The sequence below is a fragment of the Salvelinus alpinus genome, chromosome 31, assembly GCF_045679555.1.
Source record: "Salvelinus alpinus chromosome 31, SLU_Salpinus.1, whole genome shotgun sequence".
Taxonomy (NCBI): Eukaryota; Metazoa; Chordata; class Actinopteri; order Salmoniformes; family Salmonidae; genus Salvelinus; species Salvelinus alpinus.
In genome coordinates, this window is record NC_092116.1 from 22,986,372 (window position 1) to 23,001,837 (window position 15,466).

Below are 15,466 nucleotides of genomic sequence, written 5' to 3' on the forward strand. Positions count from 1 at the left end.
GGCGGTATGCAAATTGCAGTGTGTCTAAGGTGTAAGGTGATATGATCCTTAACTAGCCTCTCATAGTACTTCATCATGTGACGACCCTCCCACTCTGTCTGCCGAATTCTTTCTATTTGCTCTTGTTTTCCTTAATAGGATGTCGGCGGGCGGAGCTGGGAGGATCCTCAGCGACATGGCACACACCTGGGTTCGGGTGTGTCCCGGGATAAATACACCTCTTCACCATTCATTGAGGAGACTCTCTCCATGCAGACACACTGTTAGATTTTGTTTGTGGCATTTTTGTTTGTTTGCTTTGGCACCTTTCAACACCCCTCATTATCACATTTATGCACACAACCACTCACACTACTGATTACTGACTACACACACCATTGTTGATTGTATTTACGTTACTTCAGTAAATAAATATATTTTTGTTATTCCTTATCTCCACATTGTCTCCCTTTTTGTTACGGACTTCGAGCCGGTTCGTGACAATGATGACAGAAGTGAATGCTACGGGGCGATAGTCATTTAGTTCAGTTACCTTCGCTTTCTTTGGTACAGGAACAATGGTGGACATTTTGAAGCAAGTGGGAACAGAAGACTGGGATAGAGAGAGATGGAATATGTCTGTAAACACTTCAGCCAGCCGAGGACGCGGCTAAGGATGCATTCTGGGCCGGCAGCCTTGCGAGAGCTAACATGCTTAAATGTCTTACTCACGTTGGCCACTGAGAACGTGAGTTCACAGTACTCAGGAGCGGCCCGTGTCGGCGGCACTGTCTTATCCTCAAAGTGAGCAAAGGTGTTTAGCTTGTCCTAGAGCAGTGCTTCTCAATTATTTTCTGTTACGCCCCCCCTAGGAAGAAGTAAACATTTCGCGCCCCCCAACTCTCCGCCGCGACTGTAAATAGTATCATTTGTCTATAAAATTGTTATAAGTACACCTCTGCATAACATTGTATCCTTATTAACATTAAAGAAAACAAAAAACAAAGAAATATAGATCAACTTATAAACAAAGAATAACTTTATTAACATTGTTTTTTAGTCTGTAACAGAAAAGACTTAAAGTGCATCGATTTGCCTGAAATAAAAAAAAACATTCAAGCCTTATTTAAACTGTAAACATTTTTTTACCATTTGATACTGAAAAATAAAATAAAATATAATCAATAAATAACAATAAATTCAAATGTATCAGCAACATTAACTCAGGAGCACAATATATGGAACACTTTGACCTATAAAACAAAAATTTATAAAACAATTTGTGCTGATTTAAAAAAAAATCTAAATGAGGAAGTCATAGTTTTTATTTTTGCAGCACTTGCGTCATCCAGCATGACAGAGACCATGTCTAATGCTGCAGGTAGTATCAGCTCCTCTGCTATGGAGTGGTTTTTTTTGCACTGAGCAGTTTGGTACGCCACCTTATATGATGCTAACAGTGCTCGCTGGTTTACTGAAGTAGCATTCACAAAGCGGGACGATTGTTGGCAATATTCGGCACGTATTCGCTGAAAAAACTCAATCGGCTTATCAGCATGATTGGGGTGTAATGTCTTTAAGTGACGCCTTAATTTATTTGGCTTCATGCTGTCCGCTGCCAACATTTTTAGACACAGTAAACATACCGGTCTTTCCTCGTCTCCCACCGTAGTCACAGTGAAGCCAAGCGATACATACGCGTCGTCATATTTCCTCGTCTTAGCTTTCGGGAGACTTACGTTTGTCTCATTATCTCCGTCTCTCTCCGCCTTTCTTTTCATCCCTGTTAAATATTTTTCCATGGTGTCTCTTAAGGGTTTGTTATCTGCACTTCATATCTCCTGCTCTGTGCTGTGTGCTCTTGTTCGGTGCAACAACAAAAACAATAGTGGGCGCGCCCCACTATTTGAGAAGGACTGTCCTAGAGCAAGACGTCTGTGTCCGCGATGTGGCTGGTTTTCCCTTTAGAAACCGAGATTGTCTGGAGTCCCTGCCACATCCCTGCCACATCTGAGCTGTTGAATTGCGACTCCACTTTGTCTCTGTACTGAAGTTTAGCCTGTTTTATTGCCTTGCGGAGGGCATAACTGGACTGTTTGTATTCAATCATACTGTATTAATATAATTGGAAAAATTGCTTTTATGTGTTTTTTTATTATTAAAAAACATATACTTTATTTGAAAGAGCTATTTTCCAGTAGAAAAGCAATATTCCAATTATATTAATACAGTCCTATAGAGACACACAAGAGGATGACATTTGTGCCATCTAATGTGGAGACCTGTCTATTGACCTGCCTACTGAAATGTTCTTGTTGGTAAATTACGTGATAAATGAGGTGCTTAGAGAAGGCTTTGAAGACTTTATTTCAATATCCCCACACTTGAGTCCACACTGTGCCTTTAAGAGAGAGATTTATATTGCAATGAGGGAGAAATGTATGAAGACTTCTAAGTGAAAATGAAAGTGTCGAGCTCCCTGTTTCTTGTAAACGCCACCGTTACAAATAATTCACCTGTGCAGATGAACAGCCAGACCGTTTGGTATAGTCTGCTTTCCATTCACTGGGTGAGCGACTACACTTCACTGTTCTCCACAAATCAAGAATTAAGGTAGGAAAACTCCATGTCAAGACACTTTCTGCAATATTATGTAACAACATGTTAAAACAATCTATTGCTTGTGTTATTACAACATTACTGACTGTAAGTCGCTATGGATACGTGTCTGCTAGCTGATAGACTAAAATGTAAATGTACTACAAAGGTAAAAAGGTTAAAGCAATGTAAATTGATACCTAACATTATTAGCCTATATGATCAAATTGTGTGTTTGTGTGTAGATATGGCGTCTCTCAGCATGACAGAAGACCAGTTGCGCTGTTCCATCTGCCTGGATCTCTTCGTCCACCCTGTCTCCACTCCGTGTGGACACAACTTCTGCAAATGTACGCCATGTTTTATGGATCTTAACTTTGTATTAAGTTTCAAACAGTAAATTGTATCTATTTTTGTCTGCCACTGATGTACATAAAAATTTTCCCTAAGTGATTAATAAAGTTACTATCTATCTATCTATCTATCTATCTATCTATCTATCTATCTATCTATCTATCTATCTATCTATCTATCTATCTATCTATCTATCTATCTATCAAAGCTTGTATCTCTGACTACTGGGATATCAGGGAAGCCATCTGCCCTCTATGTAAGGAGACGTTCAAGAAACGTCCCGACCTCCACGTCAACACGTTCATTAACGAGATAATCAACCAGTTCAAATCGGCACAGGAGGACATTTTTCCACACACCATTTTGCCATTGAGAGAGGTACGTGATGTGGGACAGCTGAGTAAAATTGTAAAGCTAGAAGATTTTTGTTCTTGATCATGTGACCTGACTAGGAAAAACTCCAGGCCTTGTTTAGAACTTATAACCAGGGCCCAAAGTTTTACCTGGTATGGTCAATTAAACAATTGTCCATCAACATTGTGATTATGGTTCAAATCAACCCATTCCCCCTTTAGCCAGAACAGGGGGACACTACAGATGGAGGAGTGAACAGGAAGATCCAGGCCAGACTGAAGAAGGTGGAGGAGATCAAAAACTCAGTGGAGATCAGCAGAGTGAGTTCTGGATCGTTTTCATAAAGAGTCTTAGAAGTGCTGATATAGGATCAGTTTTGCTTTTTTACAGCATAATGAATATGATTATTATGGACAGGGGAAACCTGATCCTAGATCAGCACCCTGACTCTGAGATGCTTTATGAATACAGGCCCTGATAAGCATCGGACTGTTGTTCTCATCTATGTAGGGTACGGGTCTTCTGCAGTTGTAGTAATTCAATTCAATTATTTTACTTTCATCATCATAGCTGCATTTTTTAAATTAAAACTGATAAATAGTTCCGGGCCACACAATCTGAATGGTCTCATTGTGTGCTTTATTCCCTCATAAAGTAACACCTGTGACCCAGATTCACAATAGGTCATTTTTTACAGTACATTAATTGGTCTGAATCTATTTCACTTCATTCCACAGGCTAGTTCACAGAAAGACATAGAGGAAAATGAGCAGGCCTTCACTGTGCTGTTGCGCTCCATTGAGAGGAGCCAGGCTGACGTCGTCGGTGAGATCCAGGAGAAACAGAGAGCTGTGGAGAAACAAGCTGATTGGCTCATCAAGGAGCTGGAACAGGAAGTAGCAGATTTAGAGAGTGGAAATAATAAACAAGGGGAACTCCGTTCCACCCCACAACAGGTAGGTGTGCTACTGCTTCTCTCTGTGGTCGAGTTGAATGTCGTCGACTATAGGGTTAGAGTTAGGGTTGAGACGGGATGTGTACATGAAGCTAGGGTTATGGTTAGGGTTGAAGCTACGGTTAGGATTAGCCTTAGCGTTGAGACGGGATGTGGACATGAAGCTAGGGTTATGGTTAGGGTTGAAGCTACGGTTAGGATTAGGTTTAGCGTTGAGACGGGATGTGCACATGAAGCCAGGGTTAGGATTATTTCAGGTCAGTTCTTAGTAAAACTCAACTCAGCTGACTCTATCCAGTATTGCCAGAAGAGGGCCACCCCTCTGAGTCAGGTTTTTCTCTCTTCTGCTCTGGGCTGGGTTACTGTTAAGCACTTTGTGACAATGTTTATGCAAATAATGCATAAAATACATTTAGTTGAAGTCAGTCCTTAGTAAAACTCGATCCCAACTGTCCTCTGCTGTATATCTGCTCTGAGATCAGTCCTTAGTAAAACTCGATCCCAACTGTCCTCTGTTGTATATCTGCTCTGAGATCAGTCCTTAGTAAAACTCGATCCCAACTGTCCTCTGTTGTATATCTGCTCTGAGATCAGTCCTTAGTAAAACTCGATCCCAACTGTCCTCTGTTGTATATCTGTTCTGAGATCAGTCCTTAGTAAAACTCGATCCCAACTGTCCTCTGTTGTATATCTGTTCTGAGATCAGTCCTTAGTAAAACTCGATCCAAACTGTCCTCTGCTGTAGATCTGTTCTGAGATCAGTGCTAGCGGTGGTGGAAAAAACATCTGGGAAATTGTGTCCCAACTGGAGGATACCTTCAGAGAGGAGATGAAGAAAGTCATGGATAAAGGTTACTATTCTTTATTTATTTATAATGATACATTTTATAAAAGTTTACAAATACTGTAGAATGACCCACTGGGCACAGACGTCAATTCAACGTCTATTCCACATTTATTCAATGTAATGACGTGGAAACAACGTTGATTCAACCAGTGTTTTACACATTTACAGTCATTTTTTATTTGGACCCATTCGATTTTTCTATAATTAAATTAGATTAAATCTTCATCATGAACAATGACATTTTCAATTGTGAGTTTTTTTTCTTTTCATTCAGGGTTGAAATTGCTGAAGACTAATGCAGGTAAAACATGCTACAATTTGCAATCCACATGTTCATCTCTCGTTTCTCAATCTCTTAACCCACCATTGAATTATTTACCACATCATTTAATTAATTATTTAACATTTTACTGTCATTTATCCGTTCTTGTTTTGATCCTAACTATAGCCTGGTCAGGTGACACCACAGGGTGGTCATGGACAACTCCTGTCCCTAATTACAACTAACAGAATGGATGGATGGATTAAATAATGGATGGATGAATGAAAGGATTAATGTATGATGAATGTTTTGATGAATGGATAGATGGATAAATGAATGTATTAATTAATGGATGGATGGCTGAATGAATTAATGCATCGGTGAATTAATTAATTAATTGATGAATGAATGGATGGATGTATTAATTAATTGATTAATGGATGAATGATATATCTGCTTTATTGTTATTTTCCGATAGTGAACGTGATTCTGGACCCCGACACAGCTCATCCTTTCCTGGTTCTGTCTGAGGATGGAAAACAGGCCAGACACGTCAACGATTGGAGGATCCTGCCTTTCAACCCCAAGAGGTTCAATACCAGTATCAGCGTCCTTGGGAGGACAGGGTTCTCCTCCAGGAGATTCTACTTCGAGGTGAGATACAGTACAATAAAGAGCCAAACGGATGTATCGGTTGACTGACATTATCGGTGGATATTTGACTTTTTGGGCTTTTAGATATTTATCTTTTCGGTCTATATACCACCATATTAGACTGGACAAAAAAAAAACACACTAATGCTTTCAGATCATTGTTTCAAAGGTAAGAAATTAGCCCTCAGAGTATCATTGTAGGGTTGTTTCAGTTTTGCGGGTATATTAGAGGGAAGTTGTACTTGCTATGACTGTAAGATGTGGTTCTCGTACCTAGCGATGAACTGTAAGTCGCTCTGGATAAGAGCATCTGCTGAATGACAAAAGTATAACTATAAATGTTTTTGTTACTTGAATTTGAACTTAAAGGTGCAGGTCTCTGGGAAGACTGACTGGGGCCTAGGAGTGGCCAGGGAGTCCATCGACAGGAAGGGGAAGGCACTCCCGACCCCTGCGATTGGCTACTGGACCTTGTGGCTGACCAATAGGTATGAGTACAAGGCTGCAGATGATTCTGGCTCCACCCTCCTCTCCCTGAGAGAGAAGCCCCAGAAGGTGGGGGTGTTTGTGGATCACAAGGAAGGGTTGGTGTCTTTTTACGACTCGGAAGCCAAGGCTCATATCTATTCCTTCACTGGGTGCACCTTCAATGAGAAACTTTTCCCTTTCCTGAGCTCTAGTGTCAATGACAATGATAAAAACTCTGCCCCATTTGTCATTCTGCCTGTCAGTCATAGAGGCTGACAGGCCGATTGGTTAAAAATCTAGATGGAATGGGCCACATATAATTTGATTGATTCTGGTCTGTTGAGAACTGTAGTTCTTGATGATAGTACTGATTATTTGTCCAATAATCAATCTGCCTATGTGTTGAACTTGGTGTAAACTGTCTGTGATTTAGATAATATGACTAACATGACGAATAACATTTCAATAACATGACGATTAACATTTCAATAACATGATAATAAGATGACAATAACATGAAGAATGTTGATTTAGTTGATATAGTATGTTCAAAAATGTATTAGATGAGTGATTACAGCTATTACAGTGTATTTTAAATCACAAATAGCATGAATTAATTGGTATTAGTTTGTTATAAGCCTAGTGAAGGATGCATTGTTATCCTTGTTAAGAGTTGGACAAAAATCGAACAATAAAGCTTTCTGTGCCGGATTTCCTCTACATTTTCCATGAAAAAAATACATGAATCTTTCTTCATTCTCTTCATCCACTCATCTCCTCCGTCCTTCTCCCTCCTTCTTCCATCCACCTCAGTCAGAATCAGTCTTTTTCTTCCATCGCAGGGTGACAGAGTCGGATATCTCTCGCTGTCTCAGTTCATCTTGTAGCTAAGAGATATAGACACACAAGGATAGTCACCACATGATCTGACTACCTAAATGTATGCACGCATGACTAGGTCGTTTGGATAAAAGCGTATGCTATACTGCGTATATCAGGAATCATCAACTCGATTCAGCCACAGGCTTATTTTTTTCTGAAGCGGATGGTCATTAGGGTGGAACATACACTACCTTTCAAAAGTTTGGGGTCACTTAGAAATGTCCTTTTTGAAAGAAAAGCACATTTTTTGTCCAGTAAATAACATCAAATTGATCAGAAATACAGTGTAGACATTGTTAATGGTGTAAATGACTTGTAGCTGGAAAAGGCTGATTTTTTATGGAATATCTACATAGGCGTACAGAAGGCCAGCATCCCGGAGTCGCCTCTTCAATGTTGACGTTGAGACTGGTGTTTTGCGGGTACTATTTAATGAAGCTGCCAGTTGAGGACTTGTGAGGCGTCTGTTTCTCAAACTAGACACTCTAATGTACTTGTCCTCTTGCGGAGTTGTGCACCGGGGCCTCCCACTTCTCTTTCTATTCTGGTTAGAGCCTGTTTGCACTGTTCTGTGAAGGGAGTAGTACACAGCGTTGTACGAGATCTTCAGTTTCTTGGCAATTTCTTGCATGGAATAGCCTCCATTTCTCAGAACAAGAATAGACTGACGAGTTTCAGAAGAAAGGTCTTTGTTTCTGGCCATTTGAGCCTGTAATCAAACCCACAACTGCTGATGCTCCAGATACTCAACTAGTCTAAAGAAGGTCCGTTTTATTGCTTCTTTAATCAGAATAATAGTTTTCAGCTGTGCTAACATAATTGCAAAAGGGTTTTCTAATGATCAATTAGCCTTTTAAAATTATAAACTTGGATTAGTTAACACAACGTGCCATTGGAACACAGGAGTGATGGTTGCTGATAATGGGCCTCTGTACGCCTATGTAGATATTCCATAAAAAAACATTAACAATGTCTACACTGTATTTCTGATTAATTTGATGTTATTTTAATGGACAACAAATGTGCTTTTCTTTAAAAAACAAGGATATTTCTAAGTGACCCCAAAATTTTGAGCGGTAGTGTAGTTACAAATCATTTGTAGACTGAAAATTCACTGCAAGAAGACCCAAACAGATATCATATTTGACAAAAAAATTATAATTTCTAACCTTGCTTACGTTTGTATAACATCACATACGCTGAGTATACAAAACATTAAGAACACCTGCTCTTTTTTAAAGCTATGATCCCTTATTGATGTCACTTGTTAAATCTACTTCATTCATTGTAGATGAAGGGGAGGAGACAGGTTTACAAAATTAAAATCACTTGGAGCTGATATGCTGGTGTTTTTACAGTATTTTATGTCCAATAATTAATAATAAAAAGTTAAACAATTTGCTCAGAAAACTTGGGGGGCCGAATATAATCACCCAGTTGGGGAACCCTGGCATATATTATTCATATACATTATATATGTTATTACCAGGAATAACTCCTAACTAACTAGGGCCCTTGTCTGTTAATAACTCCTAACTAACTAGGGCCTTTGTTTCCTTGTCTGTTAAGGTAAGGGAAAATTGTTCGGTTAACAGGTGAGGTAGAATGACTCACCTTCTTCAAGACCAGTTCGGTGATGTTAGAATCTGTTAGCGCTGTTGTCGAGGTGAATTTCACCTGCCCTCCAACATATCCCCCAACACACACGCATACTTAGTACATCCTCCGTCTTTAAAATCTTTTCATGCTCTCATTATTACTTTAATATTTGGGTACACAAACACACATTTCACTCACCTGTGTAGTAGCAGACAAAAGACTGGATGAGTGCAGATAATATCGTTCCATAGTCAATTGTTTGTGATCCATACTTCATCACAACCCTCAGACGTTCCTTGGAAATTATTAGGCTCTCCCTCGACCCAGTATCTGAAGGTGTCGCTCTGGTCTGACCACTTACAGGAGTCTCTGAACAGGCCGATCCACACGCTGCTACCATTGGCCACTCTCTGTACCAATCAATCAAATGTATTTATAAAGCCTTTTTACATCAGCAGTTGTCATAAAGTAACTTCTTTACTGTAACCCGGCCTAGAACCGAAAGAGAAAGGGAGATCACAGTGGCCAGAAAACTCCCAAGTGGTCCTCTGTTCCTTTGTGGCTCAGTTGGTAGAGCATGGTGCTTGTAATGCCAAGACAGTAAGTTGAAATGTTTGTATGCATGCATGACTGTGTCGCTTTGGATAAAAGTGTCTGCTAAATGGCATATATTAGGGACGAAACATAGAAGAAAACAAGAAACCTGTATCTCCTGGTTCTCAGTCTGGTTCCTCACACTGGCCAGGTCTGTGTGGTACTCTCTGCAGTAACTCTGCGCCTCAGACCAACTTTGGCTTTCATTAATCAAACTGAAATTATTGGAGGAATTGGTCCCTCCTGTTGGGAAATTATATTATGAACAAATTTGACCTGTGTGTGTGTGTGTGTGTGTGCATGCATGGCCAGAGGAGGCTGGTAGGAGGCGCTATAAGAGGACAGGCTCATTGTAATGAATACTCAGGGAGAAGAAGGTGTAGACTCACGCACAGAAGATGTTTATTTGTTTGAGCAACGATCGTCGTTCCACCTTCCGTTGTCTCTCATCACTGTGCAGTACTGTCCACTGCCTTGGTCACCAGGCTGTCCACTGCCTTGGTCACCAGGCTGTCCACTGCCTTGGTCATCAGGCTGTCCACTGCCTTGGTCATCAGGCTGTCCACTGCCTTGGTCACCAGGCTGTCCACTGCCTTGGTCACCAGGCTGTCCACTGCCTTGGTCACCAGGCTGTCCACTGCCTTGGTCATCAGGCTGTCCACTGCCTTGGTCATCAGGCTGTCCACTGCCTTGGTCACCAGGCTGTCCACTGCCTTGGTCATCAGGCTGTCCACTGCCTTGGTCACCAGGCTGTCCACTGCCTTGGTCACCAGGCTGTCCACTGCCTTGGTCACCAGGCTGTCCACTGCCTTGGTCACCAGGCTGTCCACTGCCTTGGTCACCAGGCTGTCCACTGCCTTGGTCATCAGGCTGTCCACTGCCTTGGTCATCAGGCTGTCCACTGCCTTGGTCATCAGGCTGTCCACTGCCTTGGTCACCAGGCTGTCCACTGCCTTGGTCATCAGGCTGTCCACTGCCTTGGTCACCAGGCTGTCCACTGCCTTGGTCATCAGGCTGTCCACTGCCTTGGTCATCAGGCTGTCCACTGCCTTGGTCATCAGGCTGTCCACTGCCTTGGTCACCAGGCTGTCCACTGCCTTGGTCACCAGGCTGTCCACTGCCTTGGTCACCAGGCTGTCCACTGCCTTGGTCATCAGGCTGTCCACTGCCTTGGTCACCAGGCTGTCCACTGCCTTGGTCACCAGGCTGTCCACTGCCTTGGTCACCAGGCTGTCCACTGCCTTGGTCATCAGGCTGTCCACTGCCTTGGTCATCAGGCTGTCCACTGCCTTGGTCATCAGGCTGTCCACTGCCTTGGTCACCAGGCTGTCCACTGCCTTGGTCACCAGGCTGTCCACTGCCTTGGTCATCAGGCTGTCCACTGCCTTGGTCACCAGGCTGTCCACTGCCTTGGTCATCAGGCTGTCCACTGCCTTGGTCATCAGGCTGTCCACTGTCCCAGTTTCTGAACTCAGCCCCTCCCTCACTGTAGTAGTCACTGTCTTCCAGAGACCACCTCCAGCTGTTAACATCATCATACAGCCCTATCCAGACAGTATTATTGTAATCACCAAAATGTTCTAAGTTCAGCAATCTGTTCATATCCTCCATGTTGTCTATGGTGGCCAGGTCAGTGTACTTATTTCTGCAGTATCTCTGTGCTTCAATCCAGGTCTTGGGGTCATAAATAAATAAGTATTGGCCGGTGAGGCATGACGACAGTTGGTAGAAACCTGAAAAAGGACACACACAAAATTAAATCTATGCAAGAATCCAGTGGAGATTGGAGATTGATTTCACACACATACACGCACGCACGCACGCACGCACACACGCACACACATTGTATTGCATACTATCTGTATGTGTGTGTGTACAGGCTTACCTGAGAGCAGCAGGAGGAACAGCACACACCTCTTCATATCTAACAGTTGAATTCCCTTCAACCATTTCTCTGTGTCAGAAGAACTATTGGCGAGAGATCCTCTACATTAGCTGGATCGTTTGAAATGAGTGAAGGAGAAACATTTGGAGATACTTATAATGAAGTAACACTTTCACACCTACGCAGTTGTAGCTCCCGGCTCCCCTTACATATCCTGTATGTCTCTTCCTTGTCTTCTTTCCAGTAAAACAGGTCTAATGGTCACATTCTGGGCTAGTTCCTTACATGAACACACTATAGAATGTGCCTATGGGTTTCACCCAGTGTTCCCTCTAAACTGAGCTCGTGCGCTGGCGTGCAGTAGGCCCTAGACTGCCGCCCCGGACTGCCCTGCAGAGCACAGAAGAAATATCAGCCCACTGAGAGAAGCGGGAGATTGAACTTCACTCAACTTTCTAATGTTTTCCGGTTAGTTAACACTATCAACGTTGTGGCGATTGTAATCGAATCAACACAATAGTAACCACTTTCAATGCAACATACCGAGACAAAACAAACCATGCAAGAGATTTTGCTGTAACCAGAATGCTTCAGAGTAGGATTCTATTGAGCACGACTCAGCCCATAATGGTTGCGACATAACCAATCAGAGCTGCAGTAGGCCTATATGTAAATAGACCATTGTCATATATGGATCTGTTTAATCTCTTTAATAACGGTATGGGAATAATGCATTTTATTTTGTAAAGTGGTTTCTTGCATCAAACACAATTTTTTTTGTCTGATCTTTGTCTGAAGGACAAGTGGATAAACTTGTCTAGTTAAACAAAGGTTAAATTTAAAAAAAGGTTAATGTCAAGCCCTGCATGTTTTTTTTCTAAAGTCTCATGGAATGTAGGCCTACGTTGAACACCACACATTGGCTGCTACTGTAGGCTGAAATACCCAGAGGATAAGTGGGGAAGATGGGCAACACCTGGAGGGGGTGGAGACAAGCACAAGGACAGGTGAAACAGATCAGGGTGTGAAACTTAAAGCGGGTACAGCCTCAGTGTTCACAGTAAACGATCGCTGGAAGTTGCACAAAATTTTCACAACTTTCAAGTTTGCGCTCAGCAGACCTGACATTTTCTCAGTGCTGAATTTTTTTTGGAGGGAACATTGGTTGCAGCCCCATGCGTTTCATGTTTTTGTTTGTAAACCAATAGATATAGTATGCAGTGATGATGATGAGACAGTATCGTCTGCAAAGACCGACAGTATCATCTTTTAAGATTTTGTGAAAAATAAGTATGTGGTTGTCTCATCTAGCTATCTGAAGTCGAACTGTAAGGTGCTCTGGATAAGAGCATCTGCTAAATGACTAAAATGTGAAATGTAAATCATTTACATATGTAACAGTTTAACTTTAGTCCGTCCCCTCGCCCCGGGCGCAAACCAGGGACCCTCTGCACACATCAACAACAGTCACCCACGAAGCATCGTTACCCATCGCTCCACAAAAGCCGCAGCCCTTGCAGAGCAAGGGGAACCACTACTTCAAGGTCTCAAAGCGAGTGACGTCACCAATTGAAACGCTATTAGTGCGCACCACCGCTAACTAGCTAGCCATTTCACATCCGTTACACTCACCCCCCTTTCGACCTCCTCCTTTTCCGCAGCAACCAGTGATCCGGGTCAACAGCATCAATGTAACAGTATAATTTTAGACCGTCCCCTCGCCCCGACACGGGCGCGAACCAGGGACTCTCTGCACACATCAACAACAGTCACCCACGAAGCATCGTTACCCATCACTCCACAAAAGCCACGGCCCTTGCAGTGCAAGGGGAACCACTACTTCAAGGTCTCAAAGCGAGTGACGTCACCGATTGAAACGCAGCTACAACTGCGTAGGTGTGAAAGTGTTACTTCATTATAAGTATCTCCAAATGTTTCTCCTTCACTCATTTCAGAATCTGAGGGAGGAGGAGGGGGGAAGGGGAGGTGGCAGAGGAGTAGGAGGGGGGGGGGGGAAGAGGAGTCACTTTACATTATAGTGTCCTTGTTACAGTGTAGTTATTCCTGTTATACATGGTATGTATTTAGAGCAGCAACCCCCCTAACCACACGTGCTGGGTAAGTACAGTATAGCAAATGTAACACTTGTTAAATGTACCTAAATAACTACACAGTAGCTACAGCACTGTAATGTAACGTGTTGGTGTTACCTGAAGGAGTCACTCTGATCTGACCACGCCCTGTTTCTGAACAGACCAATCGACATGCTGCTGTTGCTCCAGGCTAGGCACCTCCATGGTTCTGAGCCTGGTTCCTCACACTGGCCAGGTCTGTGTAGCACTCTGCAGTAGCTCTGAGCTTCAGACCAACTCGTCAGCTGTCTGATAAGAATGTCCGACTCCCTACTTTTCTTTCTGCACAACAAGTGAACGAACTTAAGGTGTGAATCCTAACTTCCACTTAAGTCACATTTTTCGCTTAGTCTCCCATTGACATCAATGTATGGCTAAGTGAAGAATTTACTTAGATGGAAGTTAGGATAAAAGTGGACAAACATTCATACCTGGATTTGCATTTTAACTATGATAATTCAATGTTATAGTTATGCACCGCTGTCCATGGGAAAACTAATATACAGAAGTACAGAAGGATACTCACCATCACAACACACAAAGAAGTTAATTCGGGAAAACAGTCAGTATCTTCCCACTTCCCTCCACTCAACAACAGTCCACAGTATTGACTTTCTCCAAAATTATCCAGCTATCCGTCATCCCAGTTAGCAAACTCTGTCTCTCCTTCTCTGTAGAACCAAAGTTATCAACCCTGTGTTTGATGTATTCGATACCATTCCACTGATTCCGCTCCAGTCAGTCCTGCGAGGCGCAGCGATCTAATGCACTGCATCTCAGTGCTAGAGGCGTCACTACAGACCCTGGTTCGATTCCAGGCTGTATCACAACCGGAAGATCACCATGCGCAATGCCAAGTATCGGCTGGAGTGGTGTAAAGCTCGTCGCCATTGGACTCAGTGGAAACGCATTCTCTGGAGTGATAAATCACGTTTCACCATCTGGCAGTCCAACGGACAAATCTGGGTTTGGCGGATGCCAGGAGGACGCTACCTGCCCCTATGCATAGTACCAACTGTACAGTTTGATGGAAGAATACGTTTGGGGCTGTTTTTCATGGTTCGGGCTAGGCCCCTTAGTGTCAGTGAAGGGAAATCTTAACACTACAGCATACAATGACCTTCTAGACTATTCTGTGCTTTCAACTTTGTGGCAGGCCCTTTCCTGTTTCAGCATGACAATTACTCCTGTGCGCAAAGCGAGATCCATACAGAAATGGTTTGTCGAGATCGGTGTGAAAGAACTTGACTGGCCTGCACAGAGCCCTGACCTCAACCCCATCGAACCCCTTAGGGATGAATTGGAACGCCGATTGCGAGTGAGCTCGTGGCTGAATGGAAGCAAGTCCCCTCAGCAATGGTCCAACATCTAGTAGAAAGCCTTCCCAGAAGAGTAGAGGCTGTTACAGCAACAAAGGGGGAACCAAGTCCATATTAATGCCCATGATTTTAGAATGAGATGTTCGACTACCACGTGTCCACATATTTTTGGTCATGTAGTGTACCTTAAGTTACACCAAAAGTTATTTAACCCCCTCTGTGTCTGTGGAGCTCATTGTGGCCTAAAGACTTAAGGATGGGTCAGCTAAGAATTAAGGAAATGTTCCTTTAGTTTAGATTTGACTTTCTGGTCCCATTCTTAGTTTCCCCTCATACCACCTGTCAATTGTTGTTACTTAACTGGTTACTGGCAGAGATGATAGCCAGAAAACATTCTCCTTCCTCCGGTCATGTGTTTATTTGTTAGTACTTTCAGTTCATTATTTTATGAAGCACTTTGTTACTTGTATTCAAAGAGCTATATAAAAATTAAGTTATTCTCATACAAAATAACAGAAGACCGGTCATGCTAGACCAACTCAGAATTGAACACTGTAGCACAGAGAATGGTTAATCAATCTCAG

The 15,466-nt window shown here is 42.6% G+C and overlaps 1 protein-coding gene and 1 long non-coding RNA gene across 3 annotated transcripts; one reads left to right on the forward strand and one right to left on the reverse strand.

Annotated features, from left to right (window-relative positions):
- The first annotated feature begins 1,272 nt into the window (after positions 1-1,272).
- On the forward strand, positions 1,273-7,182 carry LOC139561082 (E3 ubiquitin-protein ligase TRIM39-like). 2 transcript variants are annotated; one of them, XM_071377927.1, is made up of 9 exons: positions 1,273-2,548; positions 2,823-2,927; positions 3,140-3,309; positions 3,507-3,605; positions 4,023-4,241; positions 4,986-5,091; positions 5,362-5,388; positions 5,828-6,003; positions 6,373-7,182. In XM_071377927.1, the coding sequence occupies exons 2-9, from the start codon at positions 2,825-2,827 to the stop codon at positions 6,745-6,747; spliced, it is 1,275 nt and encodes a 424-aa protein (XP_071234028.1). In that variant the 5' UTR covers positions 1,273-2,548; positions 2,823-2,824; the 3' UTR covers positions 6,748-7,182. The 2 variants fall into 2 exon arrangements, with proteins under 2 accessions (XP_071234028.1, XP_071234027.1); XM_071377926.1 differs by having other exon boundaries at positions 1,276-2,592.
- On the reverse strand, positions 6,880-10,097 carry LOC139561084 (uncharacterized). The gene is made up of 2 exons (XR_011672047.1): positions 8,968-10,097; positions 6,880-7,358 (listed from the first exon to the last, which is right to left on the reverse strand). It is a non-coding gene; the product is annotated as an uncharacterized lncRNA (long non-coding RNA).
- Positions 10,098-15,466: the final 5,369 nt, after the last annotated feature.